This window comes from Leptonotus elevatus, chromosome 8 (genome assembly GCF_054856555.1).
Source record: "Leptonotus elevatus isolate MCC_2025b chromosome 8, RoL_Lele_1.0, whole genome shotgun sequence".
Lineage (NCBI taxonomy): Eukaryota > Metazoa > Chordata > Actinopteri > Syngnathiformes > Syngnathidae > Leptonotus > Leptonotus elevatus.
Genome location: NC_141246.1, coordinates 9,615,743 through 9,636,029, shown reverse-complemented (window position 1 = coordinate 9,636,029; position 20,287 = coordinate 9,615,743). Strand labels below are relative to the sequence as shown.

Here is a 20,287-nt window from a genome sequence, read left to right as displayed (position 1 = left end):
ATGCCTTTTAGGCCATTTAATAGTATAAGCAATTATATATCCAAAGTTCCACGTTCACAAAATACATATTTTTCCTATAATCTCACATCACCACACTTTGTAACATAATATACAATTAATTGTCTGACCTGATCAGGAGGTCTCGCAGGTAAGCGAACTCACAGTGTGCAATGTTCTCCACTGCAAAACAAAGCAGACACGTATGTCGGTTAATTATTTCATCATTCCTTTCTTGACAGCCTCTAATGGAACTCAACACCCACAGGCAAATCAAGCAAGCCATTAACTATAACGATATAATGAGAAATTATATGAGCTCATAAATCCACTCTTTACCACAGGGTGGTGCTGTTGCTCACCAAAAGCTAATGCAGGACATTTTCTCTCACTTTCTTTACTTTGTCTTTGACTGAGGGGGATTTTAAGTGACTCGTTTTCACAAACTAACTGTGACAAGCGATGGGTGCCAAGAGTAAAGCTAACACGTGTTTGAATTATATATTATGTCAAGAGTGCAAATAGGGAGGAGGAGGGGATGCTATTTATGTAAAGCTTTGAAATCCACAGGCACTAAATTACATTCCCTTTGAGAGCAAGAGAGCGGAATATTTGCTTGGGGTTGGAAATGCGTTGAGTGAACTTGCAAGCTGTATGCACAATTCCCAAACTATACACTTGAAATCAAGCCTGTTAGACATGCACACATAAGAGCATTAGCCATGCAATTGTAAAAGCAATAAAACATCAGTGGAACTGAAAAAAAAAATCCCTTTGTTATTCAATATCACATGCACATATTACCCTCTATGGTGCCCCATTTTGTTCTCCTTCCCAGAATCCGCTTCCCGTTCTCCTGGTACTCCTGGTCACTGCCCACCACAGCAAATGGGATCATTTCCTGTAGATAACACACACAAGCACACAAGTTCCAGCTTCGCTCGTTTCATGCCGATTCCATTGACATTTTCAGTCATTTATGACGTTTACCCTGATTTTATCATTAATCATCCTGTCCTCTGCGTCCTCGTCGAACTCTTTCTGAGGATAGACGTCGATGTCGTTGGCTCGCAGCCCTTCCCTTATCTGCGGCAAACAGCAGATCACAAGAGTTTAAGGTTGAGGGGCTCAAAAAGAGAAACGGGTCTTAACGAGTTCCAATTTGTGGACATGGTGCTCACCGTCTGCTTGAAGTAGTCCCTCTCCTCCAGCGTCAGCGTGTCGGCCTTGGCGATGACGGGCACAATGTTCACCACCTTGCTGAGACGCTTCATGAACTCCACATCCAGAGGCCTCAGACTGCGAGGGAGACACAAAAATAAATGATTAGAGCATGGAAGACACCAACATGCATTTATGTACACTAGCTAATAATGTTGTGGAGTATGCAACTCATTTCAATGTGACATAATGTGCTACAAATCTCACAAAGTTTACTGCAATGACACAAAGCGACCACTAGATGGCAGCCACATTCTATTCTATTGCAGTCAAGCTGACAAGGCTGCATTTCATCCAGTGATAGAATACAGACGTTTGACAGTAGATTTCCGTTTGTATGACAGTGACGTAACCACTTTTGTGTATTAATAACCTATGCTAACTAACGGTAATTACTTTCCTTGAGCCAGAACGAAAATGAAAATATATAGGCCTACTGCCATGAATAACATCAGCATTAACACTTGAGCCTTAAATTAGTCATGCTTTGGCCACATTTTGAGTGAGAGGAGATTTGCATTTGCTGAATAGTTTCAAAATGACAAAAGAACGTGGAAAGTGTAGTGATATTAGAAAAATGAACATATGGCTCATTTTCATATAATAGTAATTTGATCAATGATGGTAAAGACACCTACATTTTATTTTGAAAAGCAGCAAATTTTACTGATGTGTGTATTTGAATTATTGGTAGTTGTCATTCAAAAGGTAATAGATGCCCTTAGGACCAATGCTCTGTGTTCATACTTCTAATGCCAAAATGTCATTATTGGTTCCAAATGGAATTTGATCATTTGGATCACGTTTTGCTGCAAATTGCTATTGCTTAATATGACTTCTCCGCGAAAACTAAGTTTGTTTGTTCTATTACAAATGGTCATTCTGTCACTCAAGCCGTGCCACTTGACTTTGAGGGAGCCCTCATTATATTGTTGCAAACTGTGAGTTTGAGGTATGTATGATTTTGCGAAAGTGTCCGAATTGCACGTCTTAACTCTTATTATCAATGTACAATGGTTGCTATGATATGAAGTTGCTTGTTTATGTTTTCACCCTTATGCAAGAAGTGTATTTCACTCACATTCGCACCAATTGACCATTTAGAGTCTTCAATTAGCACGAGGACAAAGTGCAAACTGCACAACAGAAGGCCAGAGTCTCGAACCCTGAACCTCAGAACTGTGAGGCAGATAAGCTAAGCACCGTTGCAGGATACTGCCCTAAATACGCATCCAATCTTTTACATTTTTAGGTGATATGCAATATTCAAAACTATGTTGGAAGTTACCAGGATCTTTTTAGAATGGTGAAATGTATTGCTCACATTTTACATAACAGCCAGAAGAACATAACAAATATACTATTATTTGGTTATCATCACATTTTTCCACTTCCCCTCATGTGGTAGGAAATAAATATCATGGGGAAGAAAGCCAAATAAAAAGCAAAACAGGTGTCGGGTTAATCTTCTCGATTAGTCTCACTGAGATTTGCTTACATCCCACACATGCTGATAGTTTGGACTGCAACGTTTGACTTTTAAAGCGCCCACAAGTTTAACTGAACTCCATCTTGTATCACTTTTGCAATGTTTCATTTGTCATCTCCCAACAGCAAGCTTATACTAGCTGCAAGAAAGTCATAATTAGTGACAATTTGCATTTTCAACTTGTCACTCTCTGACTTGTTTTCTGTTGTTTTTTATCAACTCCCATACAACAACCGTGTCCTTCAATTAGCTTCAGCCAAGGCGAGCTGGTTCAAAGATCCGGCGAGGGTCAGCCCGGAAGAGAGGAAAAGCTGGCTGGGCGCATGAGAAAAGAAAAAAATACCAAAGTGGATTAGCGAGGAAAAGAGCTACGATTGGAGCAACAAATGTGACAACAGGAAGTCGTTCGTTCAAACAGATGTCATGTAAGAGATTCATAAGTAGGCATGCATGTACAGTATTCTGTAGGACATGTTTCACATATTCCTGCATATGTTGTAAAGACAATGCATTTGCACAAGCAGATGTGCACCATCTGTTATATATAGTCTTGCTTCCATTTATGTGGTTGAAAAACAAAAAGATGAATGGTAAATTTACCAGCTACATTGCAAAACTATATTTTACGTAATGGATCATAAGCTATATTTCCCATCAAGGAGGCTTGCAGAATGAGGTAATAACCAGAATGACCAAAGGGGAAACAGCAGAATTGGCTCGGCTATTATCAGTAATGGTTGCTGTTGCACGGCAGCGCCCGGCTTCAGTGACCACTGTTCAGCTATCCAAAACCTCTAAAGCCAAATAAAAGGACTTCACTGACATGCAAGAAGAATTAGAGCAAGATGATATATGCGAGTATCCTTCAGATAAACACAGCGAGATCCTAAATTGCAGAAGAGACGTTTGTTTATTGGCCCTACAAAGCACATTTCCCCTGAACAATCAACACAACATTGCAGAACCATCACAACAATCTAGATACGGCCCACTGAAGACAACTATAATAACAATGGAGCAATTAAAACAAAAACATTCTACATGCATCCTTACTGTGCCTTTTGCCTTCATTCATTCAGAAACACCGACTCATGTTTAGACCATACATTTAAATCCATGTCAGCTTGTCTCTTGCCAAAACTTCTTGTTTTCCCGCCTACATCTCTGACTGGCAGTGAGATTGCCAATATGCTGACAGATGCCTGTTGTTCAAACACATTCATTGAATGGTGACTATTGTGTCTGCATGTAAGCAAACAACATGTACAGTAGAGCGATTTGGGTGTCACTGTGAGCCTCGTGTTGCAAATCCGAGGCATCCATGTATAGCATAGACATGAACCAGTAGGAGGTCACAAGGTCACGTTCAAGCTTGCAGTCTGTATGTGATGATATGAATGTTATGTACAATGCAATAATTATAAACCTTCTGATTTGAATGAGTTAGGCATTAAAATGGCAAATGTCATGAAAGGTACTATTTGGACATAGTCCAGGGGTCAGCAAACTTTGCTCTTCAAAAGAGCCATTTTAGGCAAAATAAATAAACAATCTGTCTGGAGCTGCAAAACATTTGAACATTTTGATGAAGGAAACGGTGTGGTAGTGTTAGTATAATGTACTAAGGACCCATGAGCTACTTAGAGCAGAACAGAAAAATATGCAGCATGCAATCATTTGAGATTTGCTATCAATTTTCAGCTTTTTTTTGTGGCAATTTGGTCACCATTTTATGGTAATTTTCGGGATTTCTTCTTTTGTTTTGGATATTTTATAGTTCCATTTTAAAATGTTTTATTTTCTGCTTCTTTTTATTTTTTTAAGTAATATAAATTTTGTGACTTTTTTGGCAATTTGTTTCTTTAATTCTCTGGCATTTTGGGCAATTTCATGGTAATTTTCTGCTTTTCCTCATCATTTATGAGCATTTTAAGGTCACTTTTTGAACATTTTTAGGTAATTTCTAAAACTTCTACCCTCCGTCTCTTTTTCAGACAACTTAAAAATTTGGACTCTGACATTTTTTTAAATATTTAATTATTCATTTATTATCTAAATCATTAATTAATTAAAATAATATTGTATCCAAAAACTAACAATAAATGTTAAAAAATATATTAATTTCTACAATTTTTTTTTTTAGAAACCACAGGAGAAGAAGAGCCACATGTAGTTCCAAAGCTGCAGGTTGGGTTAAACAGTAAATTGTAGGGGCTGATAGTTCCATTTGTTTTTCAGTTTGTTTGTATTTTTACTTAATTTTAATGTGGAATTTAATTGTATGTATGGCTCAAACGTGTATCCTAGTTCCCAGGTGGGATGCAATAAATAGAATGGAAACTGTTGGTATAATCTGTCAGTGTGACATAGCAATCTTACAACATGTTCGCAAGGCCAAGAGAGTGAGCATAACAGAGTCCGGTTACTTTGTGAAATGTGATTCTCCAAAGTCCTCCTGGAGTGTCTCTGAGGAGGTAATGACCTCCACATGTGGTCGCAAGACAGCCAGATGCGGTACAATTGATGGATTTGGGAAAATCCCCAGTGGGCCTGCTTCAGCTTGGCAGTAGTAGGAGACAAGTGTGTGCCTGAGTGTGTGTAGTTAGCGACATGCTAGCTTAATGCATTTCATTCTTGTGTCTGCTCACCAGTGGCCGGTGGGCGGGATGAAGTATATGCAGCAGTGCACTCTGGAGTCTGGGATCCTCTTCTTCCTGTCGATGTTGATCTCTTCCTGCAAGTAGGCTTCGTACTGGTCATTGATGAACTTCATGATGGGCTGCCAGCTGAGGAGAATGTGGAAAGAAAAAAAAAGTCAGTCAAAATGAAAGATAGGATAGAATAGGGGGGAAAATGTTATTGTGAGTTTTTTGTTTGTGAAGCAAATCAATATGAACAGAGTTGCGCACATCCTTTGTTGCGATTAAATTGTATTATGTAAATGAGATTGTGATTTTGCAGTGAGCGAGGCCACACCAGTTCTCATTGTTGATCTGATCCCCAAAGCCTGGCGTGTCGATGACTGTCAGCTTCATCCTCACGCCTTTCTCCTCAATATCTGCACACAGATGACACGCATGAGACGTTAACTTAAAGCTCTAAATTGTCCATAGGTGTTTTCTTGAGATGGTTCCCATGATTGGCTGGCGACCAGTCCAGGGTGTATGCCGAGGAGACGAGAGATGACCCACCGTGGCTGATGGACTTGATTTCCACGGTCTTCGGGATCCTGTCCTCAGGATTGGGTGCGACTGACTTGCGGCTCACCTTCGATTTGAACAGCGTGTTCATCAGAGTGGACTTGCCCAGGCCACTTTGCCCTGCAGATCGCAAACAAGCACACACAAACACAGGTTTAAGGAGATTTGAAACTTTCAAAAACGGTTCTTAAGGTTACTTTAATTGAATGAATTGGACAGTGATTGCAGCTTGAAAGTAGCTACACATTTATAAAATCCAACTGCGTAGCTTTGGAGACATCTCTCATCCTAATATCACCTTCGACCAGTAAACTCACGGCCCGGGGGCCGTTTGCAGCCCACAGGACGACATTATGCGGCCCACTACTTGACATCAAAGGTGAATGAATGACAGGTCTGGGCCACAAATAAGTTGCATTTGAGACCGCTGCCTTAGGGGCTTTACTATCAAAAAGACACAATTACTTGCGGAAAGGCAGGTGGTAAAAGAATATACTGTGTTTATAAGATTGGGAACAAATATTATTATTGTTATCATTAATTATAGTGTTGCTTATATTCAATCTATTATGCACAGCTGTATTTTTTTTTTAAGTGCTTGAGAAATAAAGTTTAGTTAAGGAATGTAATCTATTTTACTTTATTGTATGGCATTTTAAAGATAGTCAATGTTTAAATTAAATTAAGAATTACAGAAAACTATCATTAGAGTTTCCAGGGATCCTAAAAATACAAGTTGGTCTGACTCAAAATAACTTAAATAAAGCCACAAGTCTACTAGACTGAAATCTCTCCATATAGCCATTACCTTGATTAGCACCTATTAATAATTAGTGGATGCACCCTGAATCTTAATTCTTAATCTTATCAAGACATTTGGGACAGACATGCTTCCGATTTTGTGGGAACAGTTTAGGGATGGCTTTTTTCTGTACCCAGTGTGAAAAGCAAGGTTCTCTAGACTTTTATTGGTGTGTGTGTGTGTGTGGGGGTGTGTGTGTGTGTGAGTGTTATCTATTTTAATGGAGCATGAGCGTAGTAGGACAGCTGCAGGGTCACATGAAGAATCTATGGAGGTCAAGAGGACAGATGTGTGGACCACACGGGGGTTAACTTATTTGCCCATGTAACATACTCTACTACTGTGGTGATCTATGAGGTCAGCTGGTGTGATATGGATAATGACATTCAATCTAGCTGTGTGAATGTAGTACAATATTATGAACAACAAAGACTACCAAAGCTAACTGCGCCTGTAGCAAAACATAGCAAGAGTAGGCCTACTGCTACTCAAAAATAAATTTATGGAGGATTGAAACTGACATTTTCCAAGAGCATACTTTCATTGTTTGGTACACCAGTGGACAGTAAAAAGTGTGATTTAACAACACAGTGATTTATTATCCAAGCACGGGTTTCATTTGCACTCAAGGTGATAAAGCAAGTTGATACATGACGGCCTCAAATCTGCGAGACGGCCCGCAGCGATGATGAAAATGCATCACAAATGCACCGAGGTGCAGAGTAAATCACTGCATCTCAATCTCAGAACAACTGCCTTGAACTGTACTTTCATATGCAAAAAAAATACAGTTGTCATGCAGCAGGAATGCAGACGTGTTACCTTATGGTTTTGTACGCTAACACCTTATAGGGCTTGAAATCTAGGCTTAAATGTGTAGGCGGGCGTAATATATTAAAATTATGACATTATGACATTCCATTATTTCCATGCATGATTTACAACTTTATGTTTAAAACCATGCATGGTAAAATGTGTGCTCATACATGAGCTTCAATTTACATACAGGGGAACAACCGATATCAAAAAATGTGTTCTGATGGTCACCAGTGGGATTTGTCCAGACTATTCCCATATCAAATAATGTACTAGAAATAATGTCTGGCCTCAAACTGTCACAATCATTAACTCTTTATTTACTGTTATGGACTGTCGTGCAAAAATAAACAAATAAGTTAACCTCTGCTAGCTAATAAAAATGTACAAAAGCACAAATTTCATAGGTGGGATGCATTGCATAAATCCTTAATATACAGTATGTAATATATACAATATTGGTCCCAAGACTGACCCCTGGGGAACACCACATAATGTCCAAACCTTTTGACTGATGATGGAATGGAGGCTGAAGAGGTAGGAATGGAAACGTTTATTTCTCCCTATACTCCTTTTTGAACATGGACTGTCTGTATTAACGTGTACATTATCGTTAGGTTGACCACCGTTTTAAATGGGATGTTTTTTTGTTTTGTTTTTATAGCTGCACCAAAGTGGCCCTCAGCGAGATGTTTTCAAAAGCAAATTTAAGTGCAATTGCACATCCCCCGTTTCCATTAAGTGCGGACATGCTAAAACAGATGCATCCTGTCCTTAATTGAAGGTATATTTCTTAACATGACAAATTCAACACTTACTTATCTGTATATTTATGTCCACACTGCTCGTTCCTTGCACAGTTAAGCACTGCGTGTTAAGCACTGCCCTGAAGTTCATCCATAAAAACAACTGCTTTGTTCCACATATTGGAATGTGGCAGCCAAAACCCCTGAAATATTTATAATGGATAACATGTGATTGTTTTTATTGAACTGAGTGCTGAGTCAATAACTGTTGTAAACACATATGAAAAAATTACAGCTTTGGGGTTTATTGGAAACATGTGCTGCCGTTTCAAAGAATGGGGGGGGGGGGGGGGGGGGGAAATGAAGTAACCATTTGTGGAGCTAGAGGACAGGACGGCTTGAAAGGTAAGTCGTTTATTTGAGAGTAAGCGTGGCTTTTGCGTTGACCACATGTGTTTTGTGGAGTCTGGAGAGCAATTAAAGTCATCTTGAATTATTTTTACAATAAATATCTGCTCTCGCCAACAAAAGCATGACCAAGGAACAAGGCCGGTGAATTTGCTGAGTTATGGTCTGAGGCTGTTAATACATAAAATGTTGACCCAGACAAGTGGTGCACTGGAAGCAGCGTGACTTTAATACTTACTTTTACTGAACCACCACCGCCACCACCACATTACTTCCTGATTTGACACTGAAATGAATGCATGCAAATGCAAGGGAATAGCAAAACTGAACAGTGAACGGTTAAATTAAAAAGCCATGCCCATTAGCCTTTTTCATCCGGTAATACAGGAATGTAAAGACTTGAGGCTTTTCCGTTTGTGAGATTTATTCGCCTTGTTAACCTGCGTGTGCTGCATAAAGCAATGCAAGATGATGGGGTTGAACAAGCAATTAAATTCAAGGTTGATCTTGCAAAGCAATTTCCAAATCATAAAGTTCACAATTTGGAAGAAAAAAATAAGATCAAAACATTATTAAATGTGTAAAATTTTTAATTTTAAACAAATAAATGATTTTTCACCCAAAAATAAAATAAAATACATAAATCTTTGAAGCCTGAAAGGTCAAAAAGTTCAAGGAGCTAATACTTTGGCAAGACACTGTAAAAGGATTTTTCCATTTCTCACCCACAACCATGATGTTGAGCTCGAAGCCTTGCTTCATGGCCTTCCTCCTCATCTGCTCCAAGATGGCGTCGATGCCGACGTAGCTGAAGTCGCCGCCGTGGTGGGACTTGTCCCCTTTGCCGTGCGGCGGGTTGGGGTGGTGTGGCTTGGTGTAGTCGGACATGTTGCTGTGGCTCAGACTGACTTCTGACCCTGAAGGAAGTATAGAGAGATGATTGGCCTGATGCGTAACTAAATACCAGAGACGGTTATCTCACTTTTACAGCAAGACTTTCTGCTTAGTGTTATTCCCTTACATCCTCATTCCAGTCTGCTTTACTTATTTTAAACTGTACACCAAATAATGAATCAGCAAATGTGAATAAGCCAAGCAGACACTAAACCCAAAATATTTGAGTTATTACTGCACAGTGCGACAGGTGTGCTTTGTTTAGGATTTATGAAAGCTCAACAGGCGGACGCTGCCAAGTACAAATCCCGCCTTACCTCTCTATTGAGAAGGAGCTGTAGCAAGACAAATGCTGAAAAGCAAAGTGAAACATACACAACTGTGCCAACTACACTGGTATGTAACGCACGTTTCCCTCTGTGGGAGGAGCCAACACTTCCTGTGCAATGTCAGAAAAGCCTCAGTCAAGTTGTCAGAGTGCAAACCGCATATACATACAGTACTGGTATGCAATGCATGATATACCTGAAGTTGAATGGCTCCAAGTACACAGTATTAGACTTTTGTGCATTCAAATTAATGGCACATAAACACCAAAGCCACACACTAAAAATATTTTATTGCAAAAGCCACAACATTATATATACTTGCACAATGTAATGAAGCCAAGACAAGATTGATGATGGTGGGAAGTATAAATATACTTATTTAAGTAGATATTGCAGCATTTGCATGTATCTATGACAGAATTTATTTTTCTGTTATCTTTTCACTTTGACACCCTACATTCGGAAACACATACACATACTTTTAACTTCTTACTTGGTCAAAATAGGCTGGATACTTTTTATCAACCACTGTGGATAATGATGTGACATAAAAAAAAAAGAAGAAGGTAGACAGAGGTAAAATCAGCAGTGTCATGGTGATTATTAACAAGTGCAGCAAATTCAGAGAAGCAAAATATTCCCCATCTATGGCACCATTTAAGAGAATTGCGCAGTTTGTGACAACCTAAAAATCCCCTGCTTTTAATCTAAAAGCTCACAAGGTAGGATTTATTTTTAAGTATAGGCTATATCTGTCCCCCTTCATTTCTTTTACTTTACTTTGAATTTCAATATTGTTTTATATTGGGGGGGTTTATTTTACAAATGAATTAAATACATTAAATTTTATTGATATTATTAGCTTCCTTAGCATTTTTGTGACACCGTGAACAACCTCATCAAAGCTATGAGAACACATTGTTTTGATAGCATAAAAGTTGTGCCAACAATAGCGTAACTAACAACATGCCATTTGTAACCACATTTTTTTTTCTTCTTCTCAGTGTAAGCACTGAAACATTGGTGTAAATGACAGTATAAAAAAATTAAATAAAAGCTTTTCTGTGACTTGGTGAACAACAATATCAAAGCCACGGGGACGCATTGTTTTGATAGCATAAATGCTGCGTCAACGCTAGCTAGCTTTTTTCTTTTAAGGGCAAGCACTGAGAAGGTAATAGGTGTAAATGACATCATTTTCACTTTTACTAAAATCAAATATACAGCTAATTGCACGCAACCCGAGCCACAAATACATAAGTACATTTCAGACTCTCTATTTTTACTTAAGTACAGGAGTTGACTCAGTACTTCTACTTAAATACCAAGTTTTGCAATCTCTACAAAAAGTGCCTCAATACCGCCATCCAAGAGTCCCAATAAAGCAAACGACAAAAACAGGAAGTTTAGTGTGTCTGTTAAAATATTAAAATTTACTGTTACGTATAAGCCTTCAATCATCCAATCCAACAAAGCGCACCACACACGAGTCAAGAGCAACAGCAGAAAAGGCTGCTTGGCATTGAGCGGCGAACATTTGGAACATGGGCGCCTAGCCCACAAGTGCATGCGCTCTTACAAATGGGGCATCATCCGAAATGGAAATAAATAGCCTTTCCAAGAAGCGTAAACAGAAAGGCTGTCACGATGACTCTGCGCAGTTCTACAAGTACATGAATGCAACGCGACAGCCACACAATAATAAACATTGTTAAATCAATAACTCTCTTGGCTGTGTGAATCAAAATTGAGTAGGATTGCTGACACAGCTCTTGAATTTCATCAGACTGTGTAAGTGAACCAAATGCCCATCATATTTGACATACGTGGCAACAGCACCAATTTGGAATACTGCTGGTTGTTGTCAGAAAATGATTTGCGGGGCCAGCATAGAGTCCTCAAAAGAACATAACAGTAAAGTATCAAATAGTGTTTTCATTGAGGCCCAAAAATGTCCTGCTGCACCCCTGTGTGCAGGCTTTGACAGCACAAGGCTGTTCTCATGTTCCCCTCCACTCAGTCCCCGTTAGCTTCTCCTCCAATAAAAGACAAAAGCGCTGTAGTTTCGCACCATACACGAGGGTGCGCCACACCTACTTGCAGCCTCTCTGGTATCTTTCAATGCTTTTCATCTCGCAACTCCCACTTGAGTTGACCGCATCAATGTCCTCCACTGTGCTTTGGCCAAATCGCAGTCAACGCAGACGAGCCACAACACGATGACCACTTCTATAATAGAATGAGATCCAATACGACAAAAGAGCCTTTAACAAATAGAATGCTTACTTTTGGCTAAAAAGCCAGAAGGAAGCAGTATGTAAATGACAGTCTGTCCAAAGTTTGGGAATGTTTTTGGGGTTTTTTGGACACTAATGCGTTCTACGCATCCCCACTAATCTAAATATGGGATTCTGGTTAATATTGCGTTAGTGGAATATGAGTTAAACAGCAAAATCCACCCGTTTTTATCCATTTCAGGGGGCGGCCATTTTGCCACTTATTGTCGACTGAAGATGACATCAATGTTTCTCAGATCTCAGGTAACAATATTCACAGCACAGCTTCAGAAAACAGGTGAGCTGTGACTGGTCGTTGCCTGAGCCCAAAGCAACATTGATGTCATCTTCAATCGACAGCAAGTGACAAAATGGCCGACCCCTGAGATGGATAAAAACGGCTGGATTTTGGTTCATAAGTCATATTCCACAAATGTAATATTAATCAGAATGTCATGTTTAGACTAGTGAGGTCACATAATAACATACTATTGTCAAGAAATGTTTACCTTCCACTTTAAAATAGTGCAATATGTCTACTACAATGCAAAACTAACTAACGTATGGTAACAGCACACGTCCCTCAATAGGCCCCACCTTTTAAGATCACACACATTCAAAGTCACAGATACTACAGTGTAGAACGTGAAGATAGTGACCCCAAGTGAACATAAAAATACCTGCATCTCACATAATCGATAGCTATAGCCCTATTTATTTTATTGCCTTTTTTTTACTAAGTTCACAGATAGAGGAACTGCAATAACAACCGAAAAAACGGCAGTACCTGTGCCAGGTCAGTAGGCGGGGATGTCACTTTGTAAAGAAACACAAGTCTAACTGTGTCCGACCAAGTCCTATCCAAAACTGTATATTGTATACTCCATCCTCCATCTTCATAATTCATGGCTTACATAGTTGGCAGAAATAATAATGGTGTCATTTCCAAAAATTCCAACTTTGAGATACATTGCTCTCTTTTGATGCGCCAAAAGACCATTGTTATGTAAACGAGCGGCCAAAATGACACTATTTTTTACTGCTGCTAAACTCCCTTATGATGGTAAGATCTTCACATGGGTCAGGTCATGGAGGGCATCGAAGTCATGAGCAAAAGGCAATCCTGACACTCAGGAATGCAGATTAATCCACGCTGTAACATGAATCCTCTGAACAGTGCCTGACGGTGGGCCAGAGTTGATTTCCAGCCACGTCGCTGTCCTCATGAACCCCTTTGCTGGGGAATGCAGACGATCAGACGTGACAGGATGAGATCCATTTATATTTAGTGGACGTGATGGGTTATCCAACACTATCGTTTCCAGGACTCCCCTTCACTGGACTAGTCCGTCCCAGTGTCGTTGGTGAGTGGGACGCTGCAAATGAGCTGTACCGACGTGCTTCAGGTCTGCGGCCAAGCAGCCTCCTGGACACCGTGACCATCTGCAGTCATAGATTTGTGCTTCTAAGAATAGAACAACACACTGGCAAGGACAAACAACAACCAAATTCGAAGCTGAACACATGCAGTGAAACCAAACGTTACCTGCTTTATTCCACCTCTCTTGTTGCTAAAGACTATTTTCATCTTGGAAGGGTCAACAATGAGCTGGCCATTAGCACCCTCCCCTCCACTGCCTAACACATGATTATGTATTTGCTAAGTGTCAAGGCTACAGGGGCGGCTCATGAGTCACGTCGCAATTAGAGCGTTCTAATGCGACACAAAGACGACGGCGTTGATGACCTTTGCCACACACGCGGCCTTTCCGGATGAGTAAACGAGCGACAAATGAGCAGAGACGTAAAGTGTGACTCATATCGCCACTAATGCGTGACATGCAAATCTGAACTTAGCATTGTAACCAGGCTGGAAACCCCCCCCCGTGGAGTTAAATACCTTGAGAGACTAGGGTGTACCTATAAATAGTTGAACCGCATAATTTAAACATTTAAAAAATGAAGTATTGAACAATTCTTTGGGGATAAATATATATATATATATTCATTCATTCCCGGCCATTTTCACTGAAGCAACCCCCTTCGCTCTCGGCTGTTTTACTGGATTTTGACTGATTTTGCAAGTCCCACAGAATATTCTGTTCTATTGCTATAAAATCATGGCACCTGTCAAAAGAAAGATCAGTCTCTTCTTTTCATAAATATATATATTTGTATCCGTTTCCATTTTGCAGCAATTAGCATTAGAATATAGCTAAGTTTCATCGTTATTCACATTCCTGTTGAAAACATGGCCCTGGCTGATCTCTTATACTCTGCTGCCACCTAATGGCCATTTTTTGTAATAACTACCATTGCCTTAAATCCCCTCTTCATGTCAGAAGCTGCATTAAAGCTTTCTGTATGCTCCTAATAATAATAGTAATGCATTGGATTTATATAGCGCTTTCCTGGACACTCAAAGACGCTTTACACATTCAAACTGTGGTGGCGGTAAGCTACTTAAGTAGCCGCAGCGAGCCTGGGGCAGGCTGACGGAAGCGTGGCTGCCAGTGTGCGCCTACAGCCCCTCCCAACCACCACCAAACGTTCGCACCTTCCATACGCCAGTGTGAGCAGCACTCTTGCATAAAACAACAACATATAAAACGTACATTTTCGGGAGTGAAGAACAAAGTATTGAAAATAACATATATTTACACTCATTTGGGTTTGAATGAGTTAATGTAAATGTATCAGACTAGGCTGCTACAGTGCAAAGCAAACGGCTAAATGCTGCATACACAGGAATGATGCAAAAAACTGTCTGCTGTGATTTTTTTTTTTTTCATTGTCGCAACAATTGGAACAGTGAATTCTATCCCTCAGATGACAATCTTTTTGTAATTTTTTCTAGAAGACACAAAAATCTGGTATTTAAACAAGGGTGTATAGACTTTTTATATACCCTGTAAACAGAGCCAAATCAGCTGTTTTTGGTGTTAATGTGGTTCATCTAATCCCCCCCCCCCCCCCAAAAAAAAACTTTCAAAATTTCAACACTGCCATCGTTTTTAAATTTTACTATACAGAGGTCAACTTCTTTCAAATGGAAGCAGTTTGACCCCCCGGCACAAATGAATCTCATTTCCGCTATTTCCTTACCGGCCCAACTGTATCATCGACACCTGACCCCTCACAATAAAACACATTAAAATATTTGAGCCACTGACAACATTCCTTCATTTAACTCCCTGAATGAAAACAGTGTCAACTGAAAGCAGATGTTCAGACTATGACAGTCTTCCTTCTGCCAATAAAAACATCATATCAGATGATTTTTGTCTTCACCTTGTGACTTTAAAGAGGATTATGTGAGGCTCCCGCTCTGTTTGATGGCCGGAGACCATTTCAAGCTTTAATGTGTGCATGAGTGGACAGATCCCATCAAAGGCAATTTCACTCTCTCATCCCTGACGAAATATACCTTGGGTCAGGTTTTGGCAGACGTGAATATCCATACTGGGTCATCATCTATCAGAAAATGAACGCATATAGTATATTATACTGCTTATCTTTATCCCACACATTAGTCAAGTATAAAAATCCTGCAGGGACAAAAAGAAGCAGCAGAGGAAAATAGGAAAATGACTCATGGAATATACAACACGTCATTAACCTTAATGATGCAACTGCTTCTTGCGGTCGTCGCCTGGTACTGAACATTAGAACATTAGGATGGCAGGATTTGTAGGAATGAGCTAAATGTCTTTTACGCTTATTTTACGAAGGATACTATCATGTTCCAAAAGAGTCTTAATAGGTGCAATATACACTAAAGGCAAGTTGATCAGATGAAAACAAACGCTCCCCAAAGCATCAAAGTTATTGAGGCGCTTATGGATCATAAAATACTGCCTGTTCTGTTCTTTCATCTAGCCCACTGAGCATTTACAGAAGATGATCAAGAGTTGTGTTTTTTTTTCTTTGATTATTAAAAAACTAAAAAACTAAAAGCTATACCTATTACCTAGGAAAGTCGGTGCACTGAAAGGTGACCCGCCAGACTTCCTGTTCTGTTTGGATGGGTCATGTTGTGGGAATTGCTCTTATTGAGATAAATGATGTAGTCTGAATGTGAGAAAATAATAGGTTGATTAATTTGAATGAATTTAATAAAAAAATAGAAATGAAAATCTATGGACTATATGCCACGGAGGAGGCGGAACTTTTGTTTTCACCCATCAACTTTGTTTCCGTTTGCGACGGGTGGGCCGCGTTCCAGTACTTGCGCTTCCGCCTTTGTGCCCCTCGGTTGCGCGTTCCCGTCGACGGGTGCGAGTGTGTAGTGTCGGTCTCAGTGTCCGGAGCATTTCAGATAGCAGAGACGCCCTCCCGCCGATGAGCGGGAGCGCGCGGTTCGGGGGCGCAGGGGTGGGGGTGCGAGTGTTGGAAAGCGGCCAGCAGCGGCCGGAAACGGCGCTGATGTGTAAAACCCGGAAGTCGGAAGTCCGTGGCATCTACCCCATTATTAGAAAAATATTTAAAAAGTAAAGCCTTACAAAGTTACATGAATGTTATTGTTGCTTTCCCTCATCTACGAATGACATCTTTGACCTTTAAAAATCAAACTTTGCCAACTCCTGATTTTCCTTTATTTGTGAGAGAATAAAAAACGGAAAAAAAACCTGACATCACTTTTTATTTCTGCAGCCGAGTCTGAGTCACTTGATTTTGAGTATCGGCTGATAACGAGTACCCAGCAATGCAATGGACGCACAACTGGAGGAGTGACCGCATGTCAGAGTCTCCTGGAATAGTAATCGTGGTTAAAAGCACCGCCTTACACGAGATAATTTGTCTTGGGGAACTGACTTATAAAATTATTTTGCCTCAGAGACTGTTTATGTGCTGTTGTGCAACAGTTTTTCTCAGCAAAAGGGTGCAAATTGGCTCAGAAGCAAGTGAGATAGTTATTAGCCCTTTTAGAGGAAGTTAATTTATCTTCAGCTTGAATCACAATAAAATCATTACAAATAGCTTTAGAGGTCTGCACTCCTATACTTATATAAAGCGAATGTGATGACGTTAAATGATTTAAACAGCTCTGTCACTAAAATGAACGTTTGCTGCGGCGTGGCATGACGCGAGTGCAATGACATCAGATTGCATTAATAACTTTGAGTCCTCTGTTCCCGCACAAAGGCGTATAGTACACCGCACACATCAGAATAACAAATGAATTTTGTTTAATGACACATGACGGAGACATTTTTTGTCACAAGAGACACATGTTTCTTGCTCAAATGTGATTTCTCATATAATGTGGTTAAAACTATGCGTTTGCCCTTTTCAGCGTCTCCCTGCAGGTTTGCTTATCTGCTTTTCCACTCAAATGGTTACTGACAACCCTTAAACACTCTCTGCACTTATAAGCGTCTGCGAGTTAGAAAAAACAAAACAAAAAAAACATGGCTCTCGTGAGAGGAAACCCCTGAATTTTTTGCCCGGGTTCACCCTGACTGAATTTCCCGTTTTCCTGTAGGTGTACATGTACTGTATTTATCTTGGGCTGCCTTGACATATTTCCCCTCGCTTTCTTTTACAACATTGGCCCATTGGTGGAACTATAAAAAGAGGGGAGGAAAAATATGGATGCAGGGTCCAGGAAGAAGGTGGTTGGTTACAAAATAAGGGTTTGTTTTTTTAAAGGAATAAATGCAGGAATAAATTATAAACAACGTTTTTTGGGTGCAAGACTGGACTTTGCATTAATGCTTACGTTGTTAGAAAATTGCCCTCGTTATGAACCTAACTTGATGTTAAGTTAAAAAAAAATTACATAAATCAAATCACAGTGAAAATGTAATGAATGCAACTGCAAATAACTAATACATAATAAATATGTACTTGATAGGAAACTCTTTCAATTAAAATGTGAATAAAATAAGTACTACTCTTCTTTTTTTTATATGTAATCAGGTACACAAAGAGAGAGAAGTATAACAGTTTAAGCTTTTGTTTCTACTTCATTCTATTGAAAACGTGTATTTGCATATGAGCACAGGATTCAAATATGCACAATTCAGTACTCTCTAAAGTTTCACTGTGTATTTTCCTGAACGTTATCAGGAAAGAATGTTATGGTTAATTGCAAATTTAAAAAAATTAAGCATGTGTGCAAGCAGATTAAATGCCCATTTGTATAACCTTGGCTGCATGTTAATGATGGTTTATCACATGAAGGCAAATAACATTATTTTCCATTTGCAAACTGAATACACGTCAAAGAGCCACACAAGACAGCAGACCTTCGTCAGATGGCCATTAGAGTATTACTGTGCATATTTCTCACAGGCAGCTCAAGTCAAGACTTACGCTATAGTCACCTTGGCCAAAGAATGATAAAAGTCTGTCACAAAATATAACGGGCTGCTTTGGAAAAGCGGCTTAAACGCTGACACCGAAACGATTGTGAGCCATCCAAATATCTTCACATGTTTTCCAGTCAGAGTCACTTCTTGCAGGAAGGGACGTAAAAGTTTTGGGCCAAGCACAATTTGGAAGGGATTACTCTTAAACTGAGAGTAACAGGCTTGCATGTTGGAACTGAATGTCTTGTAAAATGGTTTGAAAAGGAATGCTACCCTTTCCATGCATTCTGTGACATCCCGACTTACTCTAGCTGAGTGAATGGCTAGTGAGTCTCCATTCCTATTTCCAAGTACTAATAGTAACCTGTTAGATAGGAGGTAGCATGGCGCCACATGGCATCCAGATTGCTGAACAAGAAGAAATGGAAGAAGCTGGCAAACAGTTAGCTAACAGTTGGCTAACAGTTATTTAACCTGGACACAGCTGCAAACCTGTCATCTTTATTTACCATTTACAGTGACTCTTTTATTTGAATCTGGCAACAGTGTAAGTTTCATTTCTCTTCCCAATTGGTCATCGTTCCTTTCCATGTCACAATCTCAAGAGTCCCTGGCTAGTCCCAACTCTGTGTTGACCACGTCCAAAACGATATACAATCGTAAATATTGAACTGGTTTAACAAGCAGATCATGAAAAAGCCAAATTTACTCTTAACACACTCCGCACCACAGCATAAGTGCTAAAGTAATCTTTAAAAATCATGGCTTGACTTAAAAAAAAAATATATATATATATATATATCAAATTCAGCCAGATTAATTAACCACTTAGATATGGTTCTAATGCAGATCCACAATGTCACTCAAACCCATGTCCGTGTTTCCAAAAACCCAAAACTTTTGTAATAAAAATCCTGAGACTAAAAGCTAAGAGGGGCCTGTTGATGACGGCCACAGCTACCACAGACAGACACCGGCGCTTCAAAAAATCTCTGAAGAATGCTCCTGGCCCTTTTCATCTTTCAGCCCCGTGCCGGCCCGCAGACAGTTTGAACCTCTGAGGGGCTAATGTAGAGCAAAACAGATGGCGTGATGGGGTGTTGAAATTGTGCTTTCCTCACTGAGAGAGCACGGATAATGACCAGCCCGACAATAGTTCCGTTGGGGTGCTGTCGATGGAGGGGATCCATGTTAGGACAAAACTCCACAAGAACAGTGAAGGAATGGACATTTGTATGCACACACCCGTTACGCAAAAACAAAACTTTAAAACTATATGATTGACGCATGATGTACTACAACATCAGAAATTGAAAATGTGATCATCAAGACACAAAGTTGTGTCATCCCCGAAATGGCAGAACTGCCACAAGCTGCTTCCAAACTCCAAGGAATGGGGTCTCCAAACCACATATAAATAGCCACACTAAAAATCTAATCAAATGCTGGTGTGTATATATGTCACCATTTTGCGTAGTCTGGTGAAGTTATGATGAGGTTACAGATACATCCGCACTACATCTTATTCAATATTTATTAGACGTTTAACCACATTTGGAAGAAGAGGATTCAGATATGAGCACGTCCAATTCAATGTGTCCCCCCCCTTTGCACCGCCATTTTGCATATCAAACTTACCTAAGACCAAAACAAATTTAAAAAAATAAAATAGTCTCAAACATTGCACTGTAAATAAAACCATTCTCGGATACTGTATTTTAATTTCCTTCAAAACACCATTGGATCTAAAAAAAACAAAATGGCCTATTCTTGTAAACAGACTCTGAGAGACAGT

At 39.7% G+C, this 20,287-nt stretch overlaps 1 protein-coding gene across 5 annotated transcripts in view; it reads right to left on the bottom strand.

Moving 5' to 3' along the window:
* Positions 1–20,287, bottom strand: part of septin9b (septin 9b) — a 74,527-nt gene that overhangs the window by 3,568 nt on the left and 50,672 nt on the right. For all 5 annotated transcript variants that reach the window (XM_086082609.1, XM_086082608.1, XM_086082611.1 and 2 more), the window contains 8 exons: positions 9,405–9,596; positions 5,899–6,027; positions 5,684–5,765; positions 5,356–5,493; positions 1,179–1,296; positions 988–1,083; positions 802–898; positions 129–180 (listed from right to left, as the gene is read on the bottom strand). In XM_086082609.1, coding sequence (XP_085938735.1) covers positions 129–180; positions 802–898; positions 988–1,083; positions 1,179–1,296; positions 5,356–5,493; positions 5,684–5,765; positions 5,899–6,027; positions 9,405–9,596 — 904 coding nt within the window. The remainder of the gene's footprint in view (positions 1–128; positions 181–801; positions 899–987; positions 1,084–1,178; positions 1,297–5,355; positions 5,494–5,683; positions 5,766–5,898; positions 6,028–9,404; positions 9,597–20,287) is intronic.